Here is a 15,433-nt window from a genome sequence, read left to right as displayed (position 1 = left end):
AATTTTATGATGAATAAAACTTGAGTTGAATAACTTTATGTAATATTTTTTTTCAAATTTTGGGCCCCAAAATTAATGTGCATCTTATACATGGGAGCGTCTTATACATGGGGAAATACGGCATATTCCACAACCATTTACATACTTAGTATGGTTGGCACAACAATGGTGCCTCAAAGACGAACACCTAATTCCCTGAAGCTGTGAATATGTAATTTATATGGCAAAGGAATTTTGCAGCAGTGATTAAGTTAAGGATCTTAAAATGGCAAGATTATCCTGGATTACTGGGTGGGCCCAGTGTCATCAAAAAGGACCTTATTAGGGAAAAAGGAAAACAGGAACAGGAAGGACATGTGGTGATAGAAGCCAAGGTTGGAGCACTATGATTGCTGGCTTGGAAGATGGAAGGGAGCCACAAGCCAAGGAATATGGGTGGAATACAGAAGTTAGAAAAGGCAAGAAAACAGATCCGTCTTTGAAAGTCTCCACAAGGAACACTGCTCTGCTGAAAACTTGATTTTAGGACTTCTGACCTCCAGAACAGTAAGATCATAAATGTGTGTGGCTTTGAACCACTAGGTTTGTGGTAATTTGTTACAGCAGCTGTAGGAAACTCATATACCTGTGGACGGTTGCATTATCTGTCCCAATTTTTCAGCTGTCGCGCTTTGACTTTGCAGTTCCTCATTCAGATAGGGTGGGGTCTATTTCCCTCCCTTGACCCTGGGTTAGCCATATGACTTGCTTTGGCCAATAGAATGAGCTACTGGTGATGGAGTGCCAGTTCTGAGCCTAGCCCGGAAGAAACTTCCTGTGACTCTGCTCATTTTGGTGCTTCTGTCATTGCCATGAAGGCATGCCTGGCTAGATGACTGGTTTGAGGAGGAGGAGGAGCAACAACAGAGCAGAGCTACCCCAGTTAAAATGTCCCAGCAGGCAGAGGCCCCAGCCTTAGTCACCTAGGACCCTTACTGACCCATGAACTGTAATAATCAAATGATTGTTAGTTTAAGTCACTGAATGCTGGGGCAGTATGTTACACAGCAGTAGCTTAGTGAATCAGTGCTTTATAAACTAATGTTGGCAACTAGGAAAGCAATGCCCCAATTGGCTTTTACATGATCTCATTATAATGCTCACTTCTGTTGAGTGACATAACGTTTTAGGTAATTTATATCTGGCTGGTTCCAATCCTAGAGTCTCATCACACACAGTGCAATAACTAGAACCTTCTCCCGTTCTCCACCTCCCATCCCCAAGAACTCACATTGTAGCAGTCTGTAGTTCTCCTGTTTATTAGTTTGTTTATTGAAACTGGAAAATACAATAAGTTATATATACAGAATTAGACAAAAAAATTGAGAAGACTTCACTGGCTACGGGCCACAGCTCTAGCCTGGGGTTTTTTCTAAATGTTTTTAAGTAGAGCAAAATGATGACTGTCTCCGTTCAAAATGGCAGGGTGGAGTCCCAGCTTCGGTCAATGATAGTCGTTATGGTCTCATTGGTTTGAATTTCATAGGTAGGCTAAAGCTTATCAGAGTAAACATTCCTGGGATTGGTCTCCAAATAAGTAAATGGCAAAGGAATGTGTAAGTCTATAATGACTAGCTCTCTAAAAATGGCAGATTGAGAGTCAATGAAACGTGGTCTGATGCTGGCTGGACCTCTGGCCCCAGAATTCTAACAACGTGAAATGAGGGACACTTCCCCCAGAGTGGGGGGCAGAGAACAGCCACCCCTGTTCTTTCCCTGAAAATGTAGTTCTAAAGAAGCTGCAAGCTATTATTCCAGAACAGCATGCTCATCACAGGTGACATTTGCAGTCTAATCAAGGGGGAGATCATCATCATCATAATCACAAAGCAGAGGAAAGGGGCACCACAGGGTTTCAAGAAGAGTTAAAAAGGGTAATTAAGTTTTGCAGTGGCATATTTAGCTTGCAGAATACACCAAATGGGTTCTCACAAACAGCAGCACACAGACATAGTAAATGATGATATTAAATATTCAGGACCTCATTATGATCCCATCACAGTATGTTCTACATTCATTGGTGGGAAATTGCTCGTTGGCTTTAAACATATGACTGATTTCTTCCCCCAAAGCATTTGCTCAGTCATGCGACTTGTAATTTAAAAAACAAACAAAAACCATTGCTTTATTAGTGAGAGGCTGGTTTTAATTTAGTAATAATCACAGTCAGACCTGTCCTTGGGGAGCTCAGCAGTGCTCTCCAAACTAACCCCCTGGTGTGATTATTACCCTGGCTCCCAAGCTCTTGGCAATTGCAGGTGCAGTTAAAAGAATTTACCAAGAACCATGTCAGTTTAATAACTTTATTTCTGAATTTATGCTAAGAAATTGCAGTTTCTGTGAAAACTCCAAATCTGAGTTTTTCTGTTTTTATTCCTATTTTTCTTGACGACGTACTGTATTCACTTCCATGGAGCACCTCAAAGGCCTGGCATTTCCTATAGCTCCACTTTCTTTTTGCTGAACCTTCCTTTTCCTGTGAGGATAGAATCACAGACTAATCTCTCATTTGCAGAAGATAAACTGAGGCCTAAGGAGGGAGAAGAAAATGGCCCAAGTTGGCACAACTGGAACCAGGTTCCTGGACTCCAAGCAGGCTCTCCTTGTACAGGGGGCGCCACTTTCCCCAACTGGCTCAGAAGTACAAAGTCTAAAACCCTCACATCATGCGTCTCATCCACAAGTCTTTAAACACTCTGGAAATCTAGAATTATGCATGGATGAACTCTTAGGAAGTCATCATTTCCCTTTCTCAGCAGAGCAAACCACTCATTTCTCTTTCTGGCAAAAACAGCCTGACACATAATGTAAATGGCTTGTGACCTTTGAGTACTGCTGCCCCCAAAGGGTCAAATCTGACTGAGAATGAGAGTGGAAGGCAATTCATGTATAATACAAAACCATTGAGCTCCCAGGTCTAAGACTCACACAGCAAATGAAATTAACTACTGCACAGGCCTACTTGATTGGACAAATACATGCCTTGCATATCATGACATAAAGCAGGCTACAGAGTGAACTCTTCCACTAGTGACTAGGAAGGTTGTAGGAATATGGATGACCTCAAGAATAAGCAAAGTTATTCTAACGAAGCCACTTGTACCAAACCTGAAACAATACGTGGAGTGGGGTGTCTGCATTTTGTAGTCATTTGACCAAACTTTTGAGCTGATTTCTTCATGAGGATGCCTCCATCACTTCAGTGGGAAACCATCTCTCTCTTTCTCAGAACTTTTATTACATTTTCTTAGAATCCCCTCATTCAGATTGCATGGCATCTTCTAGCAAAGTGGTTTGTGGACATATCTTCTGTCTCTCACTGGGTTGTAAACTCCTTAAACAGGGATCAGATTCTTCACCTCTGTCATCCCCACATTGTTTGGTTCATTTGAGTACCCAACAATGTCCCTTGAATGAGATAATGGCGGGTGGGCTGGCTGGATGAATACATATTCATTTCATCTGGTGAGGTGCCGGTGGGTAGCAGGGAATAGCCTAGCTACCCACCTTTCAACTGTAGTTAGACTGGAAGACAGACCTCATTTCCTCTTGTTCCCTGGAACAGCCTAAGGCATACCCTGATGATATAGCTGAAAAAGCTTTGATTCTTGGGTAGTCTGTTGGCACCACTCACAGTTCCAGAGCCCCCATTAGACTCTTGGTGCATCCTGAGAAGGACAGTCCACAGGTATGTTCCTCAGGATGTAGTGGGTACCTGGGAGGCAGGTGGCACCACCCCAGCCCACTCCAGTATGTCTGCACACAAGGACTCCACGGCATCCAGCCGCTCGATTTGTACCAGTTTTGTGAGCAGCTCTGGGATGCTGTAGCCTGCTGTGCTGATGCGGTCAAAGAGCTGCAAGCCATCTGTCATGCCCCCAATCTCATCCCTCTTTAGTCCAAAGCTTTCGGCGAGATGACGCCATGTTTTCACAACGGCCTTCTCAGAGTTGTATGTGGAGCTGAGCATTCGGCTCGTCTTCTCAAGACAATCAAATGGCAGCTCCGTGGGGCTGAGACCTGTGGAGATTAAGGGGCACAGTCAGACATTGCAAATGGCGGTCAACAGAAGCCCAACACCAGTAAAATTATTTTTAAAACCTTTTTCAAAACGTTGTAAAATAATAAAACACAGATGCAGAAAACCATACAAAAGAAATGCATAGCTTAAGGTGAACAATACCTAGGACTTCGGCAACCATAGGAGAAGTCTCTCCATGAACTCTAATCCCAGTAATAACCTTTCTCCTCTCAGGAAAATAACCACCATATTCACTGTTATAGTAATCCCCTTAAGACCAATTTCAGCAGTCACCAAAGCCTTCAGTACAGGCTATTCTTAGTTGAGTAACCCTGCCTTATTAGGAGCTGGGCTGAGAAGGAGGTCATAGGGGCAGTACCGTGTCCATTTATGGGGACGGTAGTCACCTTTATGAGAGGTGCTCTCAAAGACAGCCTAAAGTTGGTGTTATCTGAGTCAAATCAGAAAGAAAGTTTTAAAATGAATCAAAATAAAAACTACAACATCAAAATTTGCAGTACACACCTAAAGCAATACTGAGAAGATATTTATATCACAAATACATATATTACAAAAGAGGAAAAGTCTCAGGTCAATAATCTAAGCTGTCATCTCAAGCACATAGAAAAAGATTAGCAAAATAAACCCAAAGTAAACAGAAGGAATAATATAATAAAGATAAGAGCACTTGAAATTGAAAAAAACCAAAACAATAGAGATAAACATGAAAAGAGCCAGTTCTTTGAAAAGATTAATAAAATGGACAAATCTCTAGTAAGATTGGCAAAAAATAAAAAATAAAGAAATAAGACACAAATTACCAATGTGAAGCAGTTAAGAGGATATGATAACAGACCCCACAGACAACAGAAAGATAATAAGAGGATACTACAAGCAATTCTACAGACATAAATTTAAAAACTTAGATGAAACAGAACAATTTCTCAAAAAGCATAAATTACCACAACTCACCCAACATGAAATAGATGATTTGAAAGCCTTATCACTATTAAAGAAATGGAATTTGTGGTTTAAAAAATCATCCCCACACCCCCAAGAAAAATCTACAGGCCCACAGAGTTCCTCTGGAGAAATCTACCAAACATTCAAAAAATTAAAACCAATTCTACATAAAATATGGAAAATAGAAAAGGAGGCAACACTCCTCAGCTTATTCTGTGAAGCTAGTATTAGCTTGATACCAAAACCAGATACAGTACAAAAAAAGAACACTGCAGACCAATATCCTTCATGAATATAGATGCAAAATCCTTAACAAAACATTAGACAGTAGAATTCAACAATATAGTAAAAGCAATATATGCATGATAAGTGGGCTTTATTCCAGGGATGCAAGGCTGGTTCAATATTTAAAAATTAATGTTATCCATAAAATTAATGTAAATCACTTATAAAAAACCTAGAGCTATCATTACACTTACTAGTGAAAAACTGAATGCTTTGCCTTCAAGATCAGGAACAAGACAAGGATTTCTGCTCTCATCACTCTTATTCAACATAGTGCTGAAGTTATAGCCAGTGCAATGAGGCAAGAAAAGACATACATGTTGGGGAAAAAAGAAATCAAACTGTCCTCATCTGCAGATGTGACTATCTATGTTATTATCTCAAGGAATCTAAAAGTAAACTCCCATAACCTTATAAGTGACTTCAACAAGGTCACAGGATACAAGATAGACATATAAAAATCAATTGTATTTCTATATACTAGCAATTAAAACATAGACACTAAAATTAAAGTAAAATACCATTTACAATTTTTCAAAAAATAAAATACTTAGGCATAAATCTAGCAAAATATACACAGGACTTGTATTCTGCAAACTACGTAATGCTGGTGAAAGAAATAAAAGAAACTCTAAATAAATGAAGAGACATACCATGGATTAGAAGACTCAACATAATATAGATGTTAAATCTCCCAAACCTTGGTACAGAGGTTTGCTGCAATTCCCATCAAAATCCTAGCAAGATATTTTATAGATATAGGGACAATTATTCTAAAATTTATATGGAAAAGCAAAGGAACTGGAATAGCTAAAACAATTTTGAAAAAAAGAAAAGTGGGAGCACTCAGTTTATCTGATTTCAAGACATTACATAGCTACGGGAATCAAGACTGATTTTGACAGAGGGATAGACATACAGATCAATGCTACAGAACAGAGAACCCAGAAAATTGACCAACACAGATATGCTTAAGTTGATTTTTGACAAAGGTGCAACGGCAATTCAATGGAGGAAAGATATCCTTTTTAACAAATGGTGTAAGGGCAATTGGACATCTATAGGTAATAAAATGAACCTCAAGTCTCTATATTATGTAAAAATTAACTCCAATTGATCATGGACTCAAGTGCAAAATATAAAATTCAAACTTTTAGAAAAAAATTATAGAAGAAAATAATTGAGATGTAGGGAAAGGCAAAGAGATCTTAGTCTTGATATCAAAAACAATCTATAAAAGGAAAATGATAAATATGACTCATCAAAATTTAAAACTTTGGGCCAGCCGAGTGGCGCATTGGTTAAGAACTGGCTTGGGATGCCAGAGGGCCCCGGTTCGGATCCCACATATGAAGGCCAGTGACACTGCCCTCTATAGCTAAGATGCTGAACAACAGCTCAACCTGGAGCTGGGCTGCCATGAGTCACTGGCGACGACGTAGGCTGCAGCCCCTGCTGCAGTGGGTTGCCATGGGCTACTGTGTGTAGCCAGCAGCCAGCGTGAGCCGCCAGCAGCTGCCCGCAGTGAGCGGCCATCCAGAAGCCGGCGACTGATCTGCCTCACCCAGGAAGAGTGCAATGATGGTGTCAACTTGGGCCAGTGAAGCAACATCCTCCACAACTAGACTGAAGAACAAAACTTAACAGCAACTTGTCTGTTCCCCTTCCCCCGATTCCCCAATAAAATCTTTAAAAAAAAAAAATTTAAAACTTTGCTCTAGGAAAGACCCTATTAAGAGAATGAAAGGACAAGCTACAAAGTGGAGAAAATATTTACAAACCACATCTAACAAAGGTCTAGCATCTAGAATGCATTAAAAAAACTCAAAACTCAACAGCAAAAAAAACCAACCACATAATCCAATTGGAAAATAGGCAGAAGACATAAAGAAACATTTCACTGAAGAGGACATACAGATGGCAAATAAGCCCGTGAAAAGATTTTCAAACATTATGGAAATGCAAATTAAAGCCATAAAGAGATATCAAATATACCTTACCAGAATGACTGAAATAAAAAATAGTCACACCACCAAATGCTGGCAAAGATGTGGAGAAATTGGATCACTCATACATTGCTGATGAGAATGTAAACGGTACAGCTATTTTGGAAAACAGTTGGCAGTTTTTTAAAAAACTAAACATGCAACTACCATGTGACCCAACAATTGCACAACTAGGCATTTATTCCAGAAAATGATAACTTATGTTCTTATCAAAACCTATACATGAATATTTACAGCAGCTTTGTTCATAATGGCCCCAAACTGGAAACAACCAAGATGTTCTTAAATAGATGAATGATTAAACAAATTGTAGTACATCCTTAACATGGGCTACTACTTAGGAATACAAAGAATCAAACTATAAGACGTGCAACAACCTTGATGAATCTCGTGAATTATGCTGAATGAAAAAAGCCCTTTGCAAGAGGTTACCATGGTGCATGATTCCACTTACATAACATTCTTGAAATGACAAAATTATAGAAATGAACAGATTAGTGGTTGCCAGGGGCTCAGGAGGGGGTGGAGTGGGTAGGAAGTGGGTGTGGCCATACAAGGGCAACCAGAGGGGTCCTTCTGGTGGTGGAATGGGCTCTGTCATCACTGTATCCATATCAATATCATGGTGTGACTTTTAGGGATGGTCTCGCAAGATGTCACCATTGGGAGAAACTGGGTAAAGGGTATTATAGGATCTCTCTGTATCATCTGTTACCACTGCATGTTAATCTACAATGATCTCAAAATGAAAAGTTTCATTAAAAACACAACAAAGACATGGATGCCTGGGACTCACCCCAGACTAATTACATCAGGATCTTGGGGCAGGCGGACGGGCAGAGAGAGAGAGTGTGAGACTGACTCTCTGAGTAACTAATGTTCACCCAGGGCTGGGCACTGCTGGTCTAAGGCTCTCAGCCTTGGCTGTGCGCGCGGCTTCTTGGGCTTCTAAAGCACCTGAGAGGGTGGCTGAGTGCACGGGCGTCAAGCTCGTCGCACTCTCAATATCACTGGAGAGGCTTTTCTTTCCTAAAATTAATTTGAAAAACCACTGTCCTGGGGTATGGCCTCTTAAAACCAAGACATCTTTCAGAGCAAAGAAGAGCTTATGAGGGTGATAGGATGCATTCTTGGACCATCCTCTACTGGGCAGCTGATGGCTCCCAGACATGCAGGCATGATCAGACAGGCTGACCCTGGGACATGAGGATTTATGGAGAAATGCCACCTTTCAGCAAGCAGCTGAATAGAGTTCTTGGCCCCCTGAACTCATCCTCAGTAGTTGTTTCTGGCCAACAGAGTACCCAACCAGCAAGTCTGGCCCGGACTCAGTGTGTGGGATTCAGCCCGAGTGGAGAAATGAGTGGGCACCAGGCTCGGCTGCTCAGACTGGGAAGTCCATGGAGGGAGCCCGCGAGACAGAACCGAGTGGCCTGAGGAAGCCTGGGAAAATTCCCTAACCTCAGTGATGAGGGTTTCTATCTCATCTAGACTGGATTTGGAAGAAATTGGGAGTATGGATTCTGGTGTCAGGTAGAAATACAGTCAGAATATAAACTCTTACTGCCTCTTGCCTGCCCATAACCCAACTGCAGCAGGGTGAGTCAGGCCGGCTCAGCTCGCTCAGGAGACATCTTAATGAGGGGAGATCACCCACACATCACGAATTGCTAGAGGGAGGAGGGAGGACAGCTATTATTGGGTAAGTAAGACGATAACGCCAATGGAGAGAGCGCATCTGGGGGCACGGGAGGACACCTAGCTCATTCCACCCGTTTTCTAGAGCACCTGGGTGTCCTGATGCCACGTGTCCCTAAAGCGAGGTCCTGCACTGGGGTGGATGTTGGCTCCTTGTCCTGTGAGGGAAGGGCAATAGGACATGCTGGGGAAATGTGTTAACATAGTTTGGAGCCAAATTCCTTGTCCCTCCACATTGAAGTCGGTTCAGCCAGCCATTCTGATGAGGAACTTTCCCCAGTCCCTTCCCAGGAGCATCGGGACTCCTGTAGAGCCTGTTGTGACTGTTGACAGTCAGGGGTGAAACCTGGGGTAAGTGCCCCCTGGAAAAGTTCTTGGATGCTCACCTTCAACGACTCCACACACATTGGCATACACATCCAGTATCTTTTTCCTCCGACTTTGAATCTATCAAAAACAAAAGAAGTAAAGAGAATATAAATTTTCAGAAAAGAGGAAAAATGGTCGCAAACACAGAACCAAGTCCTCCATCTCAGTGTTGGCAGATCACTGCTCTTCCCTGATTTCCAATCAGAAATGTTGAATCAAGTCCGTATATGAACATCTTACCCGTAATTCAGAGAAGAAGCCTTTCTTTGCGTTATCCAACTGACGCACCTTTAATACCAGTGGTGGGGAGGGGGGATTCTTAGGCTCCACTGGACATTCAAACTCAGAAGACACCCGGGGGCCATACCTGGCATCAGTCTGTCTTGAAAGGATAATGTCGGGGACCCCAGCTTGCCAGTGGGCAGCCAGAAAATGAGGCCCATGATGGACAGGTGCAGAAGTGGACCAGGCTGAAAGGTCCCAAGCCCCGTGGGAGCCAAAATCTCTCGTAACAGCTCCATAGGCCTGCAGGGTCCTGCAAGGGACAGGCCCTGCTGCAGAGGTCACTGAACTGGGCAGCCCAGAGGATGATATCCCTGTCAGGACTCAGGCCTGATCCAGCGTCTCCATCAGGGACACGTTTACCATGAGCAGCATTGCCTAGCAACAGAGCTGATGTGATGCTTGGATCAGGCTGCCATGAACCACAGGCTATAATATAACAGATGGACTCTCAGGTAAGCGGGGGCAGGGCTTTGTGCACCTTTGCCCACACCCCCTGCCATGGCAGGTCCCAAGGTGGCCTGCTTCAGGTGACAAACCATGTGGAGCATTTTTACAAGAAATGTGTATACTATATCTATACATAGCTATAGAATATATATACTGTATATGTAGAACATTAGATATATATTCTATAGCTAATATATATAGCTAATGTTCTATAGCTATGTATAGAAACTATATAAATAGTGCTATTTAACTATTAATATAACTATTATATGTCTGGTTGGATATATGCCAGCATGTTTACAACCAGACATGTAATTAAATATTTCTATCTTATGGCATTCCAAGCAATTTTAACTTGTGTCTTTGCCTATTATTTTTCATTTTCTTCTATAAAGCTATACAATAAGAGAAATAAGTTTTCCATTTTTTAATATCTTGCTTTAAACCTGTTATTCCATCTAGGTTCCCTGGCTTGGGCTTGGGGGAGTACCGCTGTGCCACATGGCAAAGCTTATTCCACAGGGAGGCCGAGTCCTTTGGTGCATCACCCCGCTGCACCAGTAAATAGGAAGGTGCGTGGATGGGCTGCCAGAGTCTCACCCCGGCCGACTTGGTAGTGGCGACTGACTTCTCCCTGGCCAGGTGGACCAGCGACAGCAAGCACAGCTCCGGGGAGCCCTGCTTGTCGGTGGCGGGCTCCTCGTCACTGTCCATGCTCCGACTCAGCAGCTGCTCGTTCTCAGACGAGGCGTCGTTCTCGCTGCGGAAACAAGAACGAGGTTTGTTAACGGCACCTGGGAAGGTGCAATGAGGACATGGCCTCTCCATGGTGGGGACAATCAGGATGTGGTGACTTGTTCCTCAGCCTTTTACTAAGCAGCCCGTGGGCCTAAGGCGCAGGACGTGAGACGAGAAAGACATAGCCTGCTCTCCACTCCTTTGCAGATAAGGAAGTTGGATGTAGGGTGGCCCACAGGTGCTGTGTGAGGGGAGGGGCCCTGAGCACCTCAGGGCTGTGGGGCGCCAGTGAGGTTGGGATGGCATCTGCTCATCCCTCCACGCCACAGAGTTCAGGAAAGGGTTCTTGACTGTGTTACAGCTTCCTACGATTTCATCCAGAGAAGCACCAAGCTCAACCTTGTGTCTTCATGTGGCAAACAAGTTGATGTGGCTGGTGCCAGCTCTCTGGAATAACTGAAAACAAAGCTGAACAGAGCCAGAGCCTGGGGGGTCTCCTCTTGACTACATGTGTGTGTCATGGGGCGAGGGCCACAGCAAGCCCAGGGAAGGGCTTCAGGAAACCACACAGGAAGGCAGGTGGGCTCACGTGACACCACAGCTCACTGCCAGGCCCACGGCCCTGGGCACATGTGGATTGAAGCTCAAACTCTCAAAATCATTCCAAATATTTGAAAACCAACATTCTTTTTTTGTCAGCATCCTGCTTGTTTCCTGTGGTTTGGCTGAAGACTTATAAAGAATTATATTTGCTAGTAACTGGGTTATAGTAATGAAGCCCACACTCAAACATAACCCTAGAGACAGGATGATACAAAGAAAACAAAAATGGTGGGTAAAACCCACGAGGGTTCAGGCATCGTGGGAGTTGGCCGGCCTGCCGCGCTGTCCCTGAGAGTAAGCAAGGTGGAAAAGCACTGCTGTCTTCAGGCCACCGAGTGGCCCCAGGTCCTTTCCCTTAGACCTGAGAGCAAGTGGAGGGGATGAAAGCTCAGTGCCTTGTCTGCTAAAACACAATTGTTGAGTGTTAATTTCTATTTAACACTTGTGTATGAAATAAGCTATATTTTTTCAAGTAGGGTCCCAAAATATTTCCTCAGTCTTTAGAGGAAACTTAAGCCACAGGATGTGTCTCTGCCCTTTTTAGGGCTTCCCCCACTCCCCCTTGGGAATGACAGGAGCTGGAAGGACAGACCGCAAATTCCTGGGGTTTTGAAAAAACGATCATTGGGAACAAAGGCGTTATCAGAAACCATTCCCTGAGGGACTGCCAAGTTGAGCGCACAAAATCTGCTTTCCTTTCCCAGTAAGCGAAGATTTCATGCATTGAGTTTGCTTCCCGCCCTTGTGTCAGGAATGTTGAGTTTTCCAAATGAGATAACAAATTTGGTAGTGTATTATAAACACCAAAGCTCTTCACAGATATCTGGGTTCATTATCATTTCTAAAATGCAAAGCTTTGCAAGAGTACATATACCCTGGAAAGGTCAAAGGCTGGGGGTCAGGAGAGGAGGGATTTAACCTTTGTTCTTCCTGTAACCAGTTTGGTGACCTCTCACATCACCAATAGAAAGTGTACTTCCCTGAGAGGTTAAAGCCGTGGCTGATTCCACATCCTAGTGTGTGTGTGTGTGTGTGTGTGTGTGTGTGTGTGTGTGTGGTAAATACGGTAAAGATTTCATGTCAATTCTTTTCCTTAAGAAGCCTTATTTCACTAAGCGTTAGTGGTTGGTCCAAAGCCTATGGAACATAGACTGGAGCCAGATGGCCTGGAATCTGCCCCCAGCCCTGCCACTCGCTGGGTGTGTGACCATAGGCACATGACAGCTTCCAAACCTTGGCTTCCTACAAACGCGGATAATGTTAGCACCTTGTTCATAGGGCTTATGGTGGTAACACACTCACGCCTGGTGGGTAATAAACACCGAATATTTGGTAGCCATCACTGTCACCACTGTTACAGTATTATGGGGATACAGTTCCAGCGTTAGCATGGTGCTGTCAATATTTGTACTGGCAGCAGCAGCACTAATAGTAACCTGGCTCCTGGAGAGGTGGGGGCACTTGGAAGCTGTGGGGTCTGCAGGAGGAAGGCAGAGTTGAAGAGAAAGGCCTGGGGCATCTGGCCCTGGAGGAAGGGAGTAGGGCGACCCAGAGCAGCAGGCAGGTGTTAATGGCCCACCCCTGTCACCGCCTGGCCCCTGCTGCAGGTGAACAGTGAGGCTGAGACCCCGTGCTGACGGGGGCTGCCCTCCTGGTCCCTGGGGCCCTGTTCCTTCTGGAGCTGTCCCTAGCACAGCCTCCAGGCCGGTTGCCAGGCTTCTCATGCACGCCTCGCCTGGCGTGGCCAGCTCCCCTTCCTATGAGGACTCCCAAGGACCCCCCGACTTCAGCCTGGAATTGGGGGCTGCTGGGGCTGCCTCAGCTTGACTTACCTCTTGACAGTCTTTGCCGGAGCTGCCGTCAGCTTCTCAAATTCGTCCTTCTCAGAGAAAATCACCACACTGTCTATAGGTAAATGGGAAGATGGGGGGAAGGAGGCGTCACAGTTGGCTCCAGCTCAGAGCTTGTCCTCCCCCCGCTCACTGCCTCTTCAGCAGCCCTGCCTGGTGACTCAGCCACACTGACCCAAGGATTAAGCACAACGCGGGGTCACTGACACCTCGTCCTGCGACTCCTGTTTTAAGTGGCCTGAGAGCACAGCCAGGAAGGAGGTCAGGGTGCTGGTGTAGCGGCAAGAGGGGCAGAAAGTCTAGACCCTGGAGACAAACACCCACGCTCATGGGGACTGTGTGCAGACCTTGGGCCTCTTTCTTCTCCTCTTCCTTGCTCACTTGGGCTTCCACACTCTTCACTGAGTGGCTGGTGCAGCAGGCTGGTTGGAGAAAGAGAAAGGTGTGAGCAGCCAGGCTCCCTGACTGGGGAAATTGACGGAGCAGTCCCCAGGGAGAGGAGGGGGTGTGGGGCAGGTATTGGGGAGCCATCACCTGGGGCCGAAGGCTTTGTCTTCATGATGTAGAACATGATGATGAGGACAATGGCAATGGCCATGATGAAGATGGTGGACATGGCGATGATCAAGGCCGTGGCCAGGTGTCCTTGGCCTGACAGCTCTGCTGAAGTCAGGGAGAGAAGGCAGGACTTAGGACGCAGGCATCCCTACAGGAACCCATCCATCAGGTGGGGCCCTTTCTCCTCCAAGAACATGGACCCTGTAAGCAATGGCTCTGCCCGTGGGACACTTCCAGGGAACCCTCAGCATCCAAAATGCTTGCTTAGTCTGAGAACCCAGTCCTACGAGTTTGCTTTGGCCATCTCGTCAGGACTGAGCTCTCCGTGCAGGTCTCAACCGAGGTAAGTCCAGACTTCTCCAGGACGCCATGGTTTGGGTTTGCCCAGTTGTTCCTGGGGTGCTTGCCCTTGGTTCTACTAGTCTGGGGACCTGGTGTGTGTGCTGAGTGCACCGTGGGATTCTGAAGGCACCCTAAGCCTCACTGAGGACTCGGGCTTAAATCTGCTTAAACAACAGAAGGCAATGAGACGGTGCTAGGTCTTGCCCTGAGAGAAATTGTGGGGTCCTCCTCCATCCTTCCGTCGTGAAAGGATTTGGGGGTAAAATGTAGTTATTGGAAATGGATGTTAAAGTGTTGAGATCAGCAGGTTTATATGAAAACCAGCAATAGAATTGCTGTTGACATCAGGCCCCGCCAAAGCCCTGGAGCGGTGCCCCTCCTGCCCTCACCGCTGGCACCCTGAGCACCACTCCTGCTGCCCTCGGAATGTGCCGTTCTTACCAACATGTTCTAATGGGCCCAGGGCACCCATGGAGTGATCAGTGTCACTCCTTACAGAGATAATTACTAATTGCCAGCAACTGGGGGGAGTCGTGTCATTGAATCATATCAGGGAGGTGATTTCAATTGGGAAAGAGCTCCACAGTCCTTCCTGATAAGTATTTCCTCTCTTCCTCTCCACTTTCACCCAAGCCCCCTCTTACGTCTAGGGGGTTACCTCCAGAAGATCAATACCTGAGCGCCCTCCCTACCTTTATGGGCGTGCTGGAAAGGAGAGAGGGTGCTGCTGCCAGAGGTGCTGGGGAAGTTGGCAGAAACCCCTGCAGTGGCTCCCGCACCTGCAAGGAGAACAGTCACTGTGCATCCCTCAGATGACCTGCAGAAGCCCCACCTTCAACCCTGAAACGCAAGATGTGGCAACTGAGCTAACTGATCTGAAGTCTGGATTATGCATGGGCTAGAGGGGGCGGGCTGGGTGAGGAAACCTTCTCATTTCCTAGAGTGCTTATAATCCCCAAATGCATTCTGACCTCTCAAGGGTTATTGTTCTTTAAGTAAGACACACTGAGAGATAACTGCTAAAAGTAAGCAGCAGGGTCTGGGGGCTTTGCAAGACTCTCCAACTTGATTTTCTTATGAATGGGATAAAGTCTATGCAATCTATAAAAATGAGGAATATGTATGTACATACAAGTATTATTGGGGGAAAATAATACTTGAGTAATTCAATGACATAGAACAGGAATGTATTTTTAATACTTTCCCTAAAAGTAACAAAATAATATGCT

General features: G+C 45.0%; 1 protein-coding gene across 3 annotated transcripts in view; it reads right to left on the bottom strand.

Moving 5' to 3' along the window:
* Positions 1-1,312: 1,312 nt before the first annotated feature.
* Positions 1,313-15,433, bottom strand: part of EDAR (ectodysplasin A receptor) — a 101,173-nt gene continuing 87,052 nt past the window's right edge. For 2 of the 3 annotated variants that reach the window (XM_019663816.1, XM_019663818.1), the window contains 7 exons: positions 14,897-14,983; positions 13,839-13,967; positions 13,652-13,726; positions 13,287-13,359; positions 10,714-10,873; positions 9,399-9,459; positions 1,313-4,059 (listed from right to left, as the gene is read on the bottom strand). In XM_019663816.1, coding sequence (XP_019519361.1) covers positions 3,737-4,059; positions 9,399-9,459; positions 10,714-10,873; positions 13,287-13,359; positions 13,652-13,726; positions 13,839-13,967; positions 14,897-14,983 — 908 coding nt within the window. In that variant the 3' untranslated portion in view covers positions 1,313-3,736. The remainder of the gene's footprint in view (positions 4,060-9,398; positions 9,460-10,713; positions 10,874-13,286; positions 13,360-13,651; positions 13,727-13,838; positions 13,968-14,896; positions 14,984-15,433) is intronic. The other variant, XM_019663817.1, reaches the window with a different exon arrangement.

The sequence above is a fragment of the Hipposideros armiger genome, unplaced genomic scaffold (genome assembly GCF_001890085.2).
Source record: "Hipposideros armiger isolate ML-2016 unplaced genomic scaffold, ASM189008v1 scaffold_406, whole genome shotgun sequence".
Lineage (NCBI taxonomy): Eukaryota > Metazoa > Chordata > Mammalia > Chiroptera > Hipposideridae > Hipposideros > Hipposideros armiger.
The sequence above is the reverse complement of the archived record's forward strand: the minus strand, read 5'-3'. Positions and strand labels throughout refer to the sequence as shown.